Source organism: Myotis myotis, unplaced genomic scaffold (genome assembly GCF_014108235.1).
Source record: "Myotis myotis isolate mMyoMyo1 unplaced genomic scaffold, mMyoMyo1.p scaffold_m19_p_2, whole genome shotgun sequence".
In the NCBI taxonomy this organism is placed as follows: Eukaryota; Metazoa; Chordata; class Mammalia; order Chiroptera; family Vespertilionidae; genus Myotis; species Myotis myotis.
Window position 1 is genome coordinate 70,887,206 of NW_023416324.1, and position 16,252 is coordinate 70,903,457.

At 34.4% G+C, this 16,252-nt stretch overlaps 1 protein-coding gene and 1 non-coding gene across 6 annotated transcripts in view; both read left to right on the forward strand.

Moving 5' to 3' along the window:
- MTF2 (metal response element binding transcription factor 2) overlaps positions 1-6,873 on the forward strand; it is an 81,717-nt gene extending 74,844 nt beyond the window's left edge. For 4 of the 5 annotated variants that reach the window (XM_036348338.1, XM_036348340.1, XM_036348341.1 and 1 more), the window contains 4 exons: positions 2,158-2,263; positions 2,392-2,444; positions 2,558-2,662; positions 4,310-6,873. In XM_036348338.1, coding sequence (XP_036204231.1) covers positions 2,158-2,263; positions 2,392-2,444; positions 2,558-2,662; positions 4,310-4,667 — 622 coding nt within the window. In that variant the 3' untranslated portion in view covers positions 4,668-6,873. Of the gene's footprint in view, positions 1-2,157; positions 2,264-2,391; positions 2,445-2,557; positions 2,663-4,062; positions 4,136-4,309 lie in introns of all 5 variants that reach the window. The other variant, XR_004973923.1, reaches the window with a different exon arrangement.
- A 7,584-nt stretch (positions 6,874-14,457) lies between these two features.
- On the forward strand, positions 14,458-14,619 carry LOC118677974. The gene has a single exon (XR_004974673.1). It is a non-coding gene; the product is annotated as a U1 spliceosomal RNA (small nuclear RNA).
- The last annotated feature ends 1,633 nt before the right edge of the window (positions 14,620-16,252 follow it).

Genomic DNA, 16,252 nt, shown 5'->3' on the forward strand with positions numbered 1-16,252 from the left:
TTTTTCTGCAAATAAGAAACATAAGGAGATTCAAAGTAATGATGATGATAAAAATAACAAAGGAAATAATCTTTAAGAATTCTGAATGAAAAGGGAGAAAGTGGAAAGGGCCCCTCAACTCTTAGAAGTTGCCTCAACTCTTAGAAGTAGTTTTACTGTGAAGGGAAATAGATAATGGAATGGAAGCTGAAGAGGAGGGAGTAATCAAGTGATGGTTTTTTAATAGATAGAAGATAATTGGAACCTGTTTTCGTGTGCTAGTAGGAATGATCCAGTGGAGAAGAGATTGGTATAAGAGATAGGGGAGGTAATTAAAGATATTGTAAAGTCTTTGAGAAGCCAAAAGGAAAGGGATTTTAGAGCCCAAATGTGGGAGTAGCCTTTGGTAGGAGAACTTAACGTCTTTCTGTTGAAATGGAGTGAAAAAAGACAAGTTAGGTACAGATGCTGGTTTTATTGTAGATTTGCCATTTGGAAGATGACTAAAGTTATTGACAGATAGCTTCTATTTTCTCAGTGAAGTAATGAGGCAAAGATAGTTGAGAGAGACATTTAAGGAGCAAATAAAAGTATGAGGTAGTCATTTTGGAGAGTGAGAAAAAGTAATTCCAGACGGTTGGCAGTGCTTCATATCTATTTGAGTTTGTAATAAAGTAGATGCTACTACAGGGTTGTTGTTTTTGTTGTGTGTGTGTTTTTTTTTTTTTGAAGGAAAGAATACTATCACTTACAAATTTTATTATTAATCCTTTGCTAGTAATTGCCCATATGATGAATTAGAAAAAGGTTTGCACAAACTTTCTCATTCCTATTATGATTTTGATAGTACACTCTATCTGTGGTAGCTATCAGATTTTCATTTGATGCTACTTGGTAATGGTTCACCGTTCTTTAAAGGCATTTTTAGTTACTTCTGGGCCCTATGTATGAAGTGTGGTCCTTTTAATGTGAGAGTACTTTCCTTAGTCAGGGGTCGGTCCTTAAGAAATGTTCTGTTGATCTTCAAAAAAGAAAGTGTGTGCCCTATCCATCTTAGCCTTGAGACTTTTGATTGCAGTTATGTTCCTCTAGCTTCCTTATTTGTACTTTCACCTTTATTCTCCAATCTTAATTTGGTGTCTGGAGAGGTATGCTTTCCTACTTTACTCCATTCACCTCTTTCCATCTGTACCTATAGTATTGTTCGTTTTTTTTGTTGTTGTTTTTAATTGAATTTTCCTGGGTAACTTTCTTATAACACTTAACCCATTTAATAAGCTTACTTGTATGTACATTTGTCACTTTCTAACTATTTTGTTAACCCATTAGCACAGAGAACATCTCGGTATTCCTATTATGTAATATCCCATTTATATGGTAGATAATGTTGAATAAGTGAAATAGATATTTTGTATATTGATAGTTGCCCTTTTCTTCTTCCCTTATATTAATTAGAGGTGTCCTTAACTATTGCTTTTTTCCTTGCTATTTGCCTTTAAGTCTCAAAAATGGTTTTCTAGATCTTTATAATTTTGCCCTTTGAATGACTCACTCACTTTACCCTCTCCCACCGTGGGCTTCATTCTCTTTCTGATTATTATCATTCAAGAATGAATATGTATATATAAAATTTAGGTATATACATCTAAAGGTAACCTCTATTTATAATTAGTATATTTTAACATAGTTACTTCCTGGCTCTGTGGGTTTAACTACTTACTGAATTCCTAATTACTTTTAGTAATAAATCCTTGAAACATCCCCCAGGTACCCACCTACTAGTAACAACCTAACCTATATAATGGAACTTTCAGGAATTTTGAACTTTTCCATTTGAAATAGCTGTCTGTTTCTTCATTTAAAAAAATTTTTTTAGGTGGTATATATTTTTCACAAGCGTATTAAAGAGAACTTTCTTAAACCTTTCATATGTGAATATCTCTTAAGTCAATAAATACTTATTTAAATTAGAATGTATTATTTGTGCATTTGACCAAACTTATAGGTTCAACTTATATTTATTTTGTTTTTATATTATCATTAATATAAAAATAAAATAAGCATAACCTAATTATTACATAGAGATATGACAGTGTATATTGTCCATTGTTTTTGTTGTTGTTGTTGTTATTGTTCTCTTTATGCAGAGATTAAATACATAATGATTTTATTTTTCAGGGAAGTAAGCAATGGCATAGAAAAAAAAGGAAAGAAAAAATCTGTAGGTCGTCCACCTGGTCCATATACAAGAAAAATGATTCAGAAAACTGCTGAGCCGTCTTTGGTAAGAGAATAATATGTTTGTATATGTTCTCAGAGAGGAAAGGTGCTTGAAATGACTGAGAAACTAGTATCTTTTCAGCTTACTTTAGAATCATGCTTTTTAAATACATATATTTTTGTTTTTTCCAGGATAAGGAATCAATTTCAGAAAATCCTACCTTGGATTTACCTTGTTCTATAGGGTAAATAGAAAGTTATTTTCTCCTATCCTAAGAACTTTCTTTGGGGGGGGGGGATTAGTATTTCTATTGTTATGTAATATAGTCGTTTTACCATTTAAATTCTTTTGTCTCAGGAGAACTGAGGGATCTGCACATTCATCTAATACCTCAGATGTGGAATTCACGGGTGCTTCCAGTGCAAAAGAAACTACCTCGTCTAGCATTGCCAGGCATTATGGGTAGATATTTTATGTTCTTATTCTTTGTTAATTTTCCTGTAGTCTCTTTTTCTTTGTGAAGTGATGATTAACGACATATTTTCCAATTGAAAGTGATACAAGTATGTTTTTCACCTTTTGAGAAGCAACCAATATGTCGATGCTTTAGGTTGTTAATATTCATTTGAATAATTTTGCTTTTTAGAGCACATTCAAATTTTTTAGAAAATTTGCTGTGTGCACTGAGAAAAGAGGCACACAAATGTGTATAGTCTGTGCTCTTTTCTGTGAGACTTTTTTATGTTTTTCTTTTAAACTATTTTTTTAATATATTTTTATTGACTTTTTTTTTTTTTTTTGAAGAGAGAAAGGAAGGGAGAAGGAAAGAGAGAAGCATTGATTCACTGCCTCTTACAGGCCCCCTACTGGGGATAGAGCCTGAAACATAAGTTCTTTTGTTAGTAAAAGTATTTTTAAACGCAGGATTTTTATAAATAGCAGATTTCTTTAATGTTTTGCATAACCTAAACTCTTCAGAAGAAAAACTTCCATAAAGTATGACTCGTCAGTTATGAAAAGTTTTGTTTACTTGGGGTCAGAGTTTCGAGCTTCCAAGTTTTATACTTCTCTTTGTTTAATTTTTGTTCACAATTAAAAAACTTGTGTAAATTATATAATATTCTAAGTATTTGAAGGCTTAAAATGTAACATTTTTAAATGAATCATGAACAATTAGGTAACCTATTTTTTGGCCTCTTATCATTGTGCTAAGCTTTTACATATATTATCTTCTTTAATTCTTAAAACAGTCTTTTGAGTTGTAGTTCCTGTTATTTCCATTTTACAGATAAGGAAACTGAGACTTAGAGGGTTTTAAGTAACAAGTCCAAGATAGCATGTTTAGCAAGTATAGCAGAGCTGGTATGTTAACTGTAGTGTGATTATAAAGTCTTTGAATTTAGCAGTTGTGCCCTATTCTCCCTTTGTTATAAGTTCATAAAATCATTAAATTTCTGAGCAGAAAAGGACCTCAAAGATGATCTAGTTCAACTCCTTCACTTAATCTTTTCTCTTAAGAGAACACAGAAGATATGGGATTTGAATTTGGCCAATATCACAAGAGCTGTACTCAGGATTGCCTGACTTCTAGTTTATGCTTATTCCAGTTCATTTCCTTACTTTACTAGGCTTAGAACTGGTAATAAGACACCCTTTATTCTAGTTTTACCATCTGTTTAAGCACATGGGACAGTGTCTTGTACATATTGTATATTTGCTGCATTGAAAGAATGAACTGGCTTTCTGGGGGATGGGGGATGTTAATGATAAGAGTGTTGACAAAACCTGACTTACTAATAGGTCCTCTTGGTAAGAATTTGACTCGGCCTGGTAATCCAAAAATTTCCTTTGATTCTTTTAAGCTTAATAGATCATAGTTAAGGAAGAAAAGCTCTTCAAAGGTCAGCCCCAAGAAGGTGATGGAATCTAATGAAGGCGAGTGATAATCCATTTATATAGCATTTATTGTTTTGGTTTGGCTAATTTTATGTCACCAGGATATATACTATAACAGAGTGATAGAAAAAAATAATCAGAGAAAACATATTGTATGGGCAGAGGATACTTTATAAACGTAGTGGATAATTATGGTCTTTTTTTCTTCCATAGTTTATCTGACTCCAGAAAAAGAACTCGTACAGGAAGATCTTGGCCTGCTACGATCCCTCATTTACGGAGGCGGAGGGGTCGTCTTCCAAGAAGAGCACTCCAGACTCAGAACTCAGAAATTGTAAAAGACGATGAAGGCAAAGAGGATTACCAATTTGATGAACTCAACACAGAGATTTTGAATAACTTAGCAGATCAGGAGTTACAACTCACTCATCTAAAAAACTCCATTACCAGTTATTTTGGTGCTGCAGGTAGAATAGCATGTGGTGAAAAATACCGAGTGTTGGCTCGTCGGGTGACACTTGATGGAAAGGTGCAGTATCTTGTGGAATGGGAAGGAGCAACTGCATCCTGACTGTAGGACTGAACATTATGTTCACTGCACTCTCATTTTCTATAGGTACAGTTCAAAGCCCTAAAGGAGTCTGGCTTTTACTATCTTTCTTAAAAAAAATGTCAAAAAATTTCACAAAAGAAGATGATACTAGCCTTAATGTGTATCTGTCAATGTTATGGATATTGTCATAAAAAGATATCTTTTAAAAATCAAACAGAGACTTAATTTTTTAAATCTTAAGATTTGTAGAATGTTTCTAGGATAGGATATTAAAAATGATTCAAACCCATGCATGGTGTTAGATAATTTTTCTAATTATTCCATTGAGTCAGTTTTTGTGATGAGTGGTTATCAGAGCAAACAGATCCTGTAGTTAGATAGCACAAGTATTTGAAAAAATTGTCTGTTTTGTTACCAAAATGTTGGAAAAAATTTATTTCAATATCTTTTAGATTTCATAAAGTGCAGTGTATATAATGCCTACTAAAAGACTGTAAAATACTGAAATTTTCTTTCAAGCAAAGTGTAAAAATATATATTGAGCCTGTAAATTGCTCTGTGACTAGACTTCATTGTCGTCTTAATATATTCTTTGCATGTGCATATATATATATACACACGCAGTTGTGTATGTATATGTGTGTGATTATGTGACCTATGCAATACAAATTATGGGAATGGGCAGCTTTGGAGTATATATCCCATAATTCTTATTTCAGGAATAGTTGCAGTATTTACACAGCAGCATTTCTTCTCAGGCTTTTATTGGGTGCTGTTGCTTGCTATGTATGAAGAGAAATGTGTCAAACAAGTTTAGTGTGCTCTGAAGAAGGGTGTGGACAACATTGTTCATGGGCTTTTAGAATGCTTTTCTCTTTCAGTCCTTGTAACTCAGCTGTTCAGTACCTAAAACAAATTCAAATAATATGAACATTATCTCCTACTAGAAGTAACATTTTCAACTTTTCACGGCACATTTTGATTGTAAATGTCTCTCAGTTTTAACAGTAAGTCTATAGGAGTCCTGTGAAGATTCCTGAAATGTTCGTAGTAACTGTTAGTCATGTTGAATAAGTGTAGTATGAACAAAGTATTTTATTGCACAGGGTTAACAAACAGTATGTTGCCTGCCACGGCTAGTGCTGTTTTTTTACAACATTACCTCTTGTTTTTATAAAATGTACCAAGATTTAAATTGATAATTTTATTTTACATGTAAAAAGAAACAATTTCTTTTATCACCAGTGTTAGAGTTGTCTTCTGTTTGTTTTTGTTTCGTTTGTTTGTTCTTTTTTAGCCAAAGAGTAAACAGAAGAATATTCTTATTTTGGTGGCTATTCATTTTATTCTTAAAAGTGATTGGTGGATTTTAGCCTAAAAATTGGGGAATTTGCTGCCAAAATGAAAAATATGTAAAGCGTAGTGATTACGGAGCGGTAAAAATGTGGGTTAGTACTTATTTATTCCATTGATTGATTATTTGACTGTTTATAATGAAAGTTGCTTTATTTCTTTAAACATCTTCAAAAGATGACCTTTTCTTGTCATACTATAGCCAAAAGAAGCAGAGAACATTGTTGTCCTGCATTTGGTTCCTGGTTGGCCAGGTATAAATGAGCTTTACAAAAGTGTGAATTAAAACTGTCATTTCTGTTTACCTCCACCAAAACTTGATTTCCCCCTAGCTATTAATTTAAAGTTGCCTTTCCTGCACTGCAATATTTTGAATAACACACAGAGTTTGTGTTGATTTTGAATGTTTGTTTATATCTAGGGGTAATGGAAAATGTAAATCCCGTGTAACCTTATTCACTCCACCTGTATCATATTATTTCATTTTCCCCAAAGTCCTTTAATTCTAACTGAACACCAGCAGTATTTTTAGAAACTCTTTGGCATACTTGGAAGATGATTTATTAAGCTGAACTGTCTTTAGACGTAATTATTGTGAATGTCTGTTTTATTTTATCATGGTGATTCACATGGCGCTGATGTTCAGTTTGTATTTTTGGAATTGCTTTACGTAGAATTAAAACAGACCAACATTAAATGTGTGTATTTTTTAAATAGCTAATGAGTTTTGCTTCTGTATTTGCTTAAAAATACACACTGGTGCAATAGATGACTACTTTTATTTAGCTCAGGGAGCTAAGGGTTTTCTAATTCCATTGTAAATATGTATGTTCACTTGAATCAATCTTTATAAAACTTCGCTTTCATTTTTCTCTTGCCCCCAAATAATTATTATTGCGTGCTCATCTTAAACGATCCTTAAAAACTTACCTGTTAAGCCAGTTTGTGTTCTTTATACTTGAAAGATAGTATACCTCCCTCTCAATACCCTGTCCCCCAAATTAAAAAAAAAAAAAAATTCAGACTTTCAACTATGTTTTTTTCTTACTTACAAAGAAGGTGTCAGGGTTCATATAAAAGGATTTTTTGTTTTTTCCCTAGAAAGCTTTGTCCCTACCTAGGCTACAGAAAGAAAAGATGTACAATATATCATATATATTATCAATAATATATTGATATATCAATAATAATATCATACTCATTTAATTCTTTTGTTTTAAACGAATACATTTTTATAAATACCCTTGTAATAAATAGTAAATATGGATTCTTAGGCTTTTAGGTGATCAAACAAAATCACAACATGAGCTATCAGAGTTATTTTAGAAATTCTAATGGGGTGATGAAGTCAGTTCTTGCTAGGTATATTTTATTACTAAATGTTCAATGGAAGTGTGAATCATCACGGATATGTGAGTTGATGGGGGTACTTCTCCTTTTTTATTTTGCAAGGTATGTCGAACTAGGCGTGTTTGGTTTCTATTGTGTATACAGAAGATTTCTATTATGTGTTGGGGACTATAATTCTGGTTTTTGGGGGGCTACTTGATTTTCTGCTACGTACTAATAAGTTTTTATTGGAACATAATCTGACTTGCATTGTTATAGCAGATTGTTTTATAATGTGGTTCTAGAGGTTTCTGAGGATGTGATGGCAAAGGAAGATATGTGTGCAACTTTGGGAAATAGAAAAGAAGCCTTCTTTTATGGGGATGTTTTCCTCTTTAATGATATTTGAGTATCTCTATGAATACACACTCCCCAAAATCTCCTTTTGTTTCTTCTGTGGCAGTTAATCAATCATGTGCTTTCCTCAGGCAAATAAAAACTTGACAGTTAAATGTAAAGTGAGACTTTCATCTGATCATGGATTCTTTTCTAATTAATAGTAGTTAAGAAACCAGATGTCTGACTGAGCAATTTGGAGATTGGCGAAGCTGTGAAAGCAATCTGGCTCTCTGAATAACCAATAGATAGGAGCAAGGACAGCACAATATTTATCTTAATATCAGAGTGTCTTGGAGAAATAACTAGATCAATATATTTTGCTGACTTTATATTTGAAATTAGAATAAGACTGCAAATGAACTGGCTCACTTTTTTTTCTCTCCCTCCCCCTCCCTTTTATCCAACAAAATCCCTCTTTGCTTGCTCCCCTTGGAGATGATGAGTATTGAAGCTGGATGTTTAGTAACAACTCCTCACTTTAAAGCATCTTCAAGGAGTGTGATATCTCACTCAGAAAAATTTTCCATTGGATTTAAGCCAGCAAACAAATGAGCAAAACCTCAAAAAATGATAAAATGTACATATTGGATAAAACAAAAATATATGTTGTCATTATCATTAGTCTAATTTCTGTTCCTTTAGTATTCAATCCTTTTTTTCTTTTTTAACTCTATAACATGCTTTCCCAATGAGTATAACATAGTCCCTAAAATGGCACAAATTGGTTCATGGGGTTCGGGGAGGGGGGCAAGAAAATCTTAGTAAATGGTTTGTGACCCTCCAAAGTTTAACTTTACCCAACAAAAATGTTATTCCTTAATATTTAATTACCATCGTGTTTGTGGGGTTTTTTAATTAGAAAGCCTTTTTTTAATGTCTTCCTGGATCATTGGTCAACCAGAATGGCCAAGGATTTATCTGGCCCAATTAGGAAACATGAGTTTGGTTTGAGTTTAATGTAAGTACGGTATTCATAGAGAAAGTATACTAATATTTATTATGGACAAAATAAAAGATAAGGCAAGTAGATTCCCTAAAGTAAATTAGATTTAAAAGCAGTAGAAGAAATGGTAAATTTTAGAGCACCCTAAAAAAAACATAGTATATGTTGGGCCTATATTGTCCTGGACGCATGGTTTATTTCTTTTTTAAATAATTTTTCATGTTTTAATTATAATTGACATACAAAATTATATTAGTTTCAGGCTAGTGATTAGGCATTTATATAACTTATGAAGTGATCAATGATAAATCTAGTACCCATCTGACACCATACATAATTATTATAATATTACTGATTATATTCCCTGTTCTATATTTTACATCCCCATGACTTTTCTTATAACTACCAATTAGTAATTCTTAATACCTTCCCCCTTTCTTCCCCTTCCCCTACCGACCTTCCATCTGTAAGCCATCATAATGTTCTATTAGTTGTTCTGCTTTGTTTATTTTGTTTTTAGATTCCACATATAAGTGAAATCATATGGTATGATTGACTTAGTTTACTCTGTCTGACTTAGTTTACTTAGCATAATACCCAAGAGGCCCATCCGATGCTGTTGCAGATCTTACAGCTGAGTACTACTAGGTGGTATATATGTACCACTTTTTTATCTATTCATCTGTTGATGGACACTTAGGTTATTTCCATATCTTGGCTATGGTAAATTTTGCTGCAGTTTTAAAAATATATATATATTTTACTGATTATTTTAAGAGAGGTAGGAAGAGGGAAAGGGATAGAGAGTTAGAAACATCGATGAGAGAGAAATATCGATCAGCTGCCTCTTGCACATCTCCTACTGGGGATATGCCCTCAACCAAGGTACAAGCCCTTGATCGGAATCGAACCTGGGACCTTTTAGTCCTCAGTCCTATGCTCTATCCACTGAGCCAAACCGTTAGGGCCCAGTTTTTTTGTTTTGTTTTTTTCTTTCATGAACTATTTTTTTCCATCCCTTTACTTTCAGCCTGTGTGTCCTTTGATTTGAAGTGAGTCTCTGGCAGGCAGCATATATAAGGGTCTTGTCTTATCCATTCAACCAAACTGTCTTTTGATTGGAGCATTTAACCATTTACATTTAAAAATGTTGCCGAAACCGGTTTGGCTCAGTGGATAGAGCGTCGGCCTGCAGACTGAAAGGTCCCAGGTTCGATTCTGGTCAAGGGCATGTACCTGGGTTGCGGACACATCTCCCAGTGGGAGATGTGCAGGAGGCAGCTGATCGATGTTTCTAACTATCTCTCTCCCTTCCTCTCTGTAAAAAATCAATAAAATATATTTTAAAAAAAATGTTGATAAAGATGTAGTTATTGCCATTTTATTCCTATTTTTTGACCCTTTTTTCTTCTTCTTGAATTCCCTTTAACATTTCTTATATTGGTTTGATGGTATCATTGAGTTTCTTGAGTATCACAAGAGCAGCACTGACATTGAGTTCATAGAACACATAAAATATGTGCAAGATCAGTGCTATGAAACTGGCAAATGGCTAGCTATGTTTTGGAGGACTTTGTTCAGTGTTGAAGTCATATTGTCAGGTGGCCTGTGCATGTTTATTGGCTTCCATTGAACTCCCTTGAGATGTTTATGTTTGATCCTCAGTGCTTTTGTTTGTGACTTGGGCTTGGAGAATTAAATAAAATTGAGTTTATATTTTGTTATTTAGTTCAGCCAAGGTTATTCAACCCATCATTGATTATGTCAAGTCTGAAAAGAAAAAATGTTGACAGTATTTGAATGAATGTCTAGCGGATAGTTAAAAGTCATTTTTTCATATTAAGAAGATAAAATTAAGCTCACTAAAATTTTTTTATAAGAAATTAAGTTTTTTAAATGTTTTACTTTTGCTGGAGAAATACCATTTTTTGAATGATTTTTAGAAATTACATTGCTATGTTTTTATATAAATTGATAATTTGCATATGTAATCTTAGATACATTACCATTTATTTAAGTAAGTCAATTACATTAAAATATATTCAAGATTAAATTGGAAATTGAAGTTAAATGCTAATAGCAGTATGCAGTATTAATAATATGTCTTAATGAAGGATTATAATTAGTGTTGTTTTAAATAATTATTGATCTCAAACATATTTTACCTTTAATACAGAATTTCCTATATAGAATTAGTGGAATATAAGATTTTCCTATGCAAAATTTGAGACAAAAACAAGAATTTGTGAAAATTTCTGTCCCTTTTGAAAATATCCATGAAGTTAAACTTTTCCTTGAGGAGACATGGAAGTTTTAAGAAATGAAGTTCGTTGGAGAGAGTTTTGATAGGAAAAGCCATTGACTTATCTAAGACTTATGAGTTTGCTCATGCCATCTGTATATTATGGGAAAGAGAAGATAGTTTTTTGTCTAGTATGGATTTGTCATATAAGAATATTATCATTTTCAGAATAGCATATTGACATGGTTTTATTGCATGTATTTAATAGTTATAAACATAGCCTAAAAGGAATAGAAAGGAGATGTGTGTGTGTCAATGAGAGCAATATTCAATGCTAATTACCATGACCATATAGATTAAATGAACATAAGAATTGATAATATTAATTTAATTTTTAGTACTTTAAGTACTGCAATTGAGTGACTGCAATTAAATTTAAAATGTCAAGCCTCAGAGGATCATAATTTCTAAGAAAATAGTAGTTTTACCAAATTTATATAATAATGTTTGATCTTAGCTAAATAATTCATGGAAATATGTAAAATTAAGTTACCTGAGCTGGTTATTGCATGTATGTGGAAGGTATAATTAAAAATGTTTCAATAAGGTCAAACTCTTGATATTTTTTGAAATAATTTTTAAAATATTTTAAAATTAAATTTGTACTTTTATTGAAAAGTAGTATTTAACATAAAGACTCATGTGCTTGAAAATGTAATGTATATTTATTTGTGGGCCCCTTCTAGAGAAAATATGTATGTTGTCAGCCATATTACAATCAAATCTTATTTGCTAATTGAAGGTACCAGTGTTATAGATAAGCAAAATTAACAAAATATACAATCATTTTTATTTTTGCAATTAGAGGGATTTATTATTCGTTTCCACTCATTGAAATTATTTGTTCCTTAAGCATACTCTCACTTAAAAAAGCAAAACTTGTGGCTCAGTGATTGAGCATCAGCTTATGAAACTGAAGGCCACAATTCGATTCCCAGTTAGAGCACATGCCCAGGTTGCAAGTTCGACCCCCCAGTGGGGGGTATGCAGGAGGCAGCTGATCAATGATTCTCTCTCATCATTGTGTTTCTAGCTCTCCCTACCTCTCTGAAATCAATAAAAATATATATTTTTAAAAAAGCAAAACTTAAATAACTTAGAAACATGGTCTAAGGGTTACACATGGTCTAAGGGTTAAAGGGGAGCACTGGATTAAATCCTTTATAGAGAATAAACAAAGTATTGACCCTTAATATCAAATTACATTGATAATACAAACCTCCATTAAGAATAACATTAAGATTTATATTGTAGTGAAATACCAATAAAGTAGTACTTCATTTGTTCACCATTACTACTCTCTTTAAAAATAGCATGAATTTTTAAAATTATAGTATATATGAGTATAACTTTGGTTTTACAACTTTTAAAACTGTATACTTTGAAAATAAAACATTTTATATTTAGAGGTTGCACTGAATTCAGTTTAACATAAGCCACTACTTTCCTATAAATAAAATCTTAATATAAGTTTAAGTAAAATATGGTTTTAGGTACTAAAAACAAATTTGCTTATTTCTTAACCTTATTTTTGCTTTTATTTGTGAAGATAAGAAATTTATTTTTCTGAATTTTTCAAAGGTATACTGTTTAACTATTTGTATTAGTTACCTAAGGCTACCATAAAAGTCACCACATACTGGTATGGTAGTTAGTGGCATAAAACAACAGCAATTCATCACTTAGTTCTAGAGGCCAGAAGTATGATATCAAGGTGATTGCAAGGTTGGTTGCTTCTGGAGGCTCTGAGAGAGAATCCATTCATGGCTCTCTCTTAGCTTCTGGTAGCAGCCAGCAATCCTTGGTTTTCCTTGGATTAGCATTACTCCATTTTCTTTCTTTTTTTAATTGATTTGAAAGAGGAGGGGAAAGTAGAGAGAAACATCTATGTGAGAAACATGGATCAGTTGCCTCCTGTATAAGCCCGGACAGGGGTCAGACTCGTAACCTCGGTATGTGCCCTGACCTGGAATTAAACCCACAGTCTTTTGGTATACAGGATGATGCTCAACCAACCGAGCTGCCCAGCCAGGGCTAGCATAACTCCATGTTCTGCCTCCAATTCACACATCCTTACTCTGCGTTAAATCTCCCTCTCCTTTCTTTTATATCGATACCAGTCATTGGATTAAGGGCCTACCCTAAGTCCAAGATGATCTTGCTTCAAGACCGTTAACTTAATCATATCTGCAAATATTGTATTTCCAATAAGGTCCATTCTTAAGATAGGCATATCTGTCCTAGCCGGTTGGCTTAGAGGATAGAGCGTTGGCCTGTGGACCAAAGGGTCCCAGGTTTGATTCCAGTCAAGGTCACATACCTCGGGGCATGTATCTCGGTTGCAGGCTCCTCCGATGTTTCTCTTTGTCTTCCCTCTCCCACTCTCTAGAAATAAATGGAAAAATATCCTTGGGTGAGGATTTAAAAAAAAAGATAGGCATATCTTTTGGGGGGGGACACACAATTTAATCCACTTCAGTATTACAGGATTTTTTTTGTATGCTTCAGTTTCTGAAAATGGTTTTACAAGCCATTTTGTGGTGTTTATTAAAATGTAGCAATCATTTTTTGAATACCTGTGACTTGCTGTTAAAAGGGAAATGAAATATTAGGAGCCCTGCTCTGAAATTTTAAATTCTGGAGGACACAAACACAACTAAATTTGAGTTGAAATGTGGTAAGTACTATGGAATATTGCTATAAGGTTCCATAAGAATGTAGAATAAACCTAAGAGGCTTTAGGGAAGGACTTATTAAAGAGAATCTCATTTGAATTTGGGTTTGAAGGACAATAGGATTTTGACTGGCAAAAATAGGGTGGAATAAGAAACAGCACAAATATATGGAATTGGGAGGGACAATTCAAGGGTTATAGTTTATAGAGAATGTACAGTCTTGGGGAGTTAGGACATGACAATTAAGCAGTATTTGAGAACAGTGTATGACTAAAGGTATCCAAATATATGGCATATCCCTGGAGAAAGGAGATTGATTTGGATTGAAGTATTTTTTAAGTTGTATTTTCAAGGATGGATTAACCTGAACAGCTGCTGAAGGAGATAACATCTTGGTTCAGAAGGAGGGAGCAAGGTAAGAATAGGCCTGGAGTTGAGAAGTAACATCTCACCCAATATGTGAGGGCCTGTTGTTAAGACTCTAGGGGGGGCGGGGGAGGATGTGAAATAGATATGATTGCCTCCTTCATTTAGTGTTTTCTACTGGGAAGATAACTATGTTTAGCTATTTAAAGAGGTCCCAGCGGCAAGAGGATTTAAGGGAAGGGAGAATTACTTTTAAGGGCCTGCCTGTAGAGGATGTTTGGGAAAAATGATTTATTAGGGAAGACTTCATGAAGGCATTAGACCATGAATGTTTTGCATGATTTAGAGGGAAATGATGTAATGCAAAACCAGCTAGGACTAATCTAAATTTAGGTAAAGCTGAGGTAGTAGAAGCAGTAGGAATGTTCGGAATGCATGGAGATACTTAATGGCGGGGGAGATACCATGATCTTGAAGGGGATTTTCTCAGGGTGAGGCTCTCCCATTATACTCCGGGTGTGCTGACCCCTGTGATTTCCCCAAATGTGGCAAACTCGACTACATAGTCTGTGGTAGTGGGGAGCTGCATTCTCATTCTCCCCTGTAAAAGAAAAAAAAAAAGGAAAAGAATACATATGTATGGCTCTGTTGGTGGGAATATCATCCTGTACACCACAAGGTAGCGGGTTCAATTCCTGGTCAGGGCATATACCTAGGTTGTGGTTTTGATTCCTGGTTGGGGCGTTTATGGAAGGCAACCAATTGGTGTTTCTCTGTCCCTTCCTCCCGTCTACCCTTCTTTCTAAAGTCAATGAATACATATCCTCAGATGAGGTGTTTTTTTAAAAAAAGAATTCATAAGAGATATGGGGAGAGGACTGAGTAAGGAGGTTTATTTTAAGTTTTGAGGACCTGGGAGGCTAGTGACGTCATTAAATAGAGGAAACAGAAGAGCAGACCTGTTCAGAGAACAGGAAGGAAGATAGGCTTGGTTGAAATAAAGCATACTTGGGCGTAGGACACGGAATAGGATTGGATTATAGATTAACATACGTTAATAGCTGCAGCCTCTGTCAGGCATTTCCCAGGAGCTTCTGCACTTTATTCTTAAAAACTTGCTCATCACCATTTTTTGAGCCACGACTTAGACTTGAGGTTCTTCATGGTGGTTCTGTGGCAGGTAGGCCAAAAATTTTCCGTAAAAATGTGACTGTTTCTTTCTTACATGCTACCATAGTATTAGAATAATTTAGAGCCGAAACCGGTTTGGCTCAGTGGATAGAGCGTCGGCCTGTGGACTGAAAGGTCCCAGGTTCGATTCCGGTCAAGGGCATGTACCTGGGTTGCGGGCATGTCCCCAGTAGGGGATGTGCAGGAGGCAGCTGGTCGATGTTTCTCTCTCATCGATGTTTCTAACTCTCTATCTCTCTCCCTTCCTCTCTGTGGAAAATCAATAAAATATATTTAAAAAAAAATAATTTAGAGCAGATTTAAGGTTATTAGCTGAACCAAAAAAAGTATTTTTTTAAAAGCATTTGTACCTATATTTATAGTAAGGAACCATTGTGTTAGTTTATTTGAAAGCTTATTCTGAAGCAAAAGCAGTGGGAAGTATTTCCTAGAGACTATTTTATGGTGCTTTCCAGGTAGATACTCTGTTGTGGATTCAAAAGTCCATACTGTACTTCTAAGTGGTGTATTAAAAGCAGGTTGTAGCCCTGGCCGGCATGCTCAGCCTGTGCTCCAGAGCGTCACTGGCTCAATTCTGGTCAAGGGCACATACCTGGGTTGCAGGTTGGATCCCTGTCCCTGGTTGGGGCATGTGTGGGAGACAATGGATGTGTGTCTCACATTGATGTCTGTCTGTCTGTCTCTCTCTCCCTCTCTCTCTCTCCCCCTCTTCCCCCCCCTCCCCCCCCCCCTTCCTTCCTTGCCACACTCTCTAAAGGTCAATGGAAAAAAGATCCTTAGCCGAAACCGGTTTGGCTCAGTAGATAGAGCGTCGGCCTGCGGACTGAAGGGTCCCAGGTTCGATTCCGGTCAAGGGCATGTACCTGGGTTGTGGGCACATCCCCAGTGGGAGATGTGCAGGAGGCAGCTGATCGATGTTTCTCTCTCATCGATGTTTCTAACTCTCTATCTCTCTCCCTTCCTCTCTGTAAAAAATCAATAAAATATATATATAAAAAAAAAAGATCCTTGGATGAAGATTAACAACAACAAAAAAAAGTTTCAT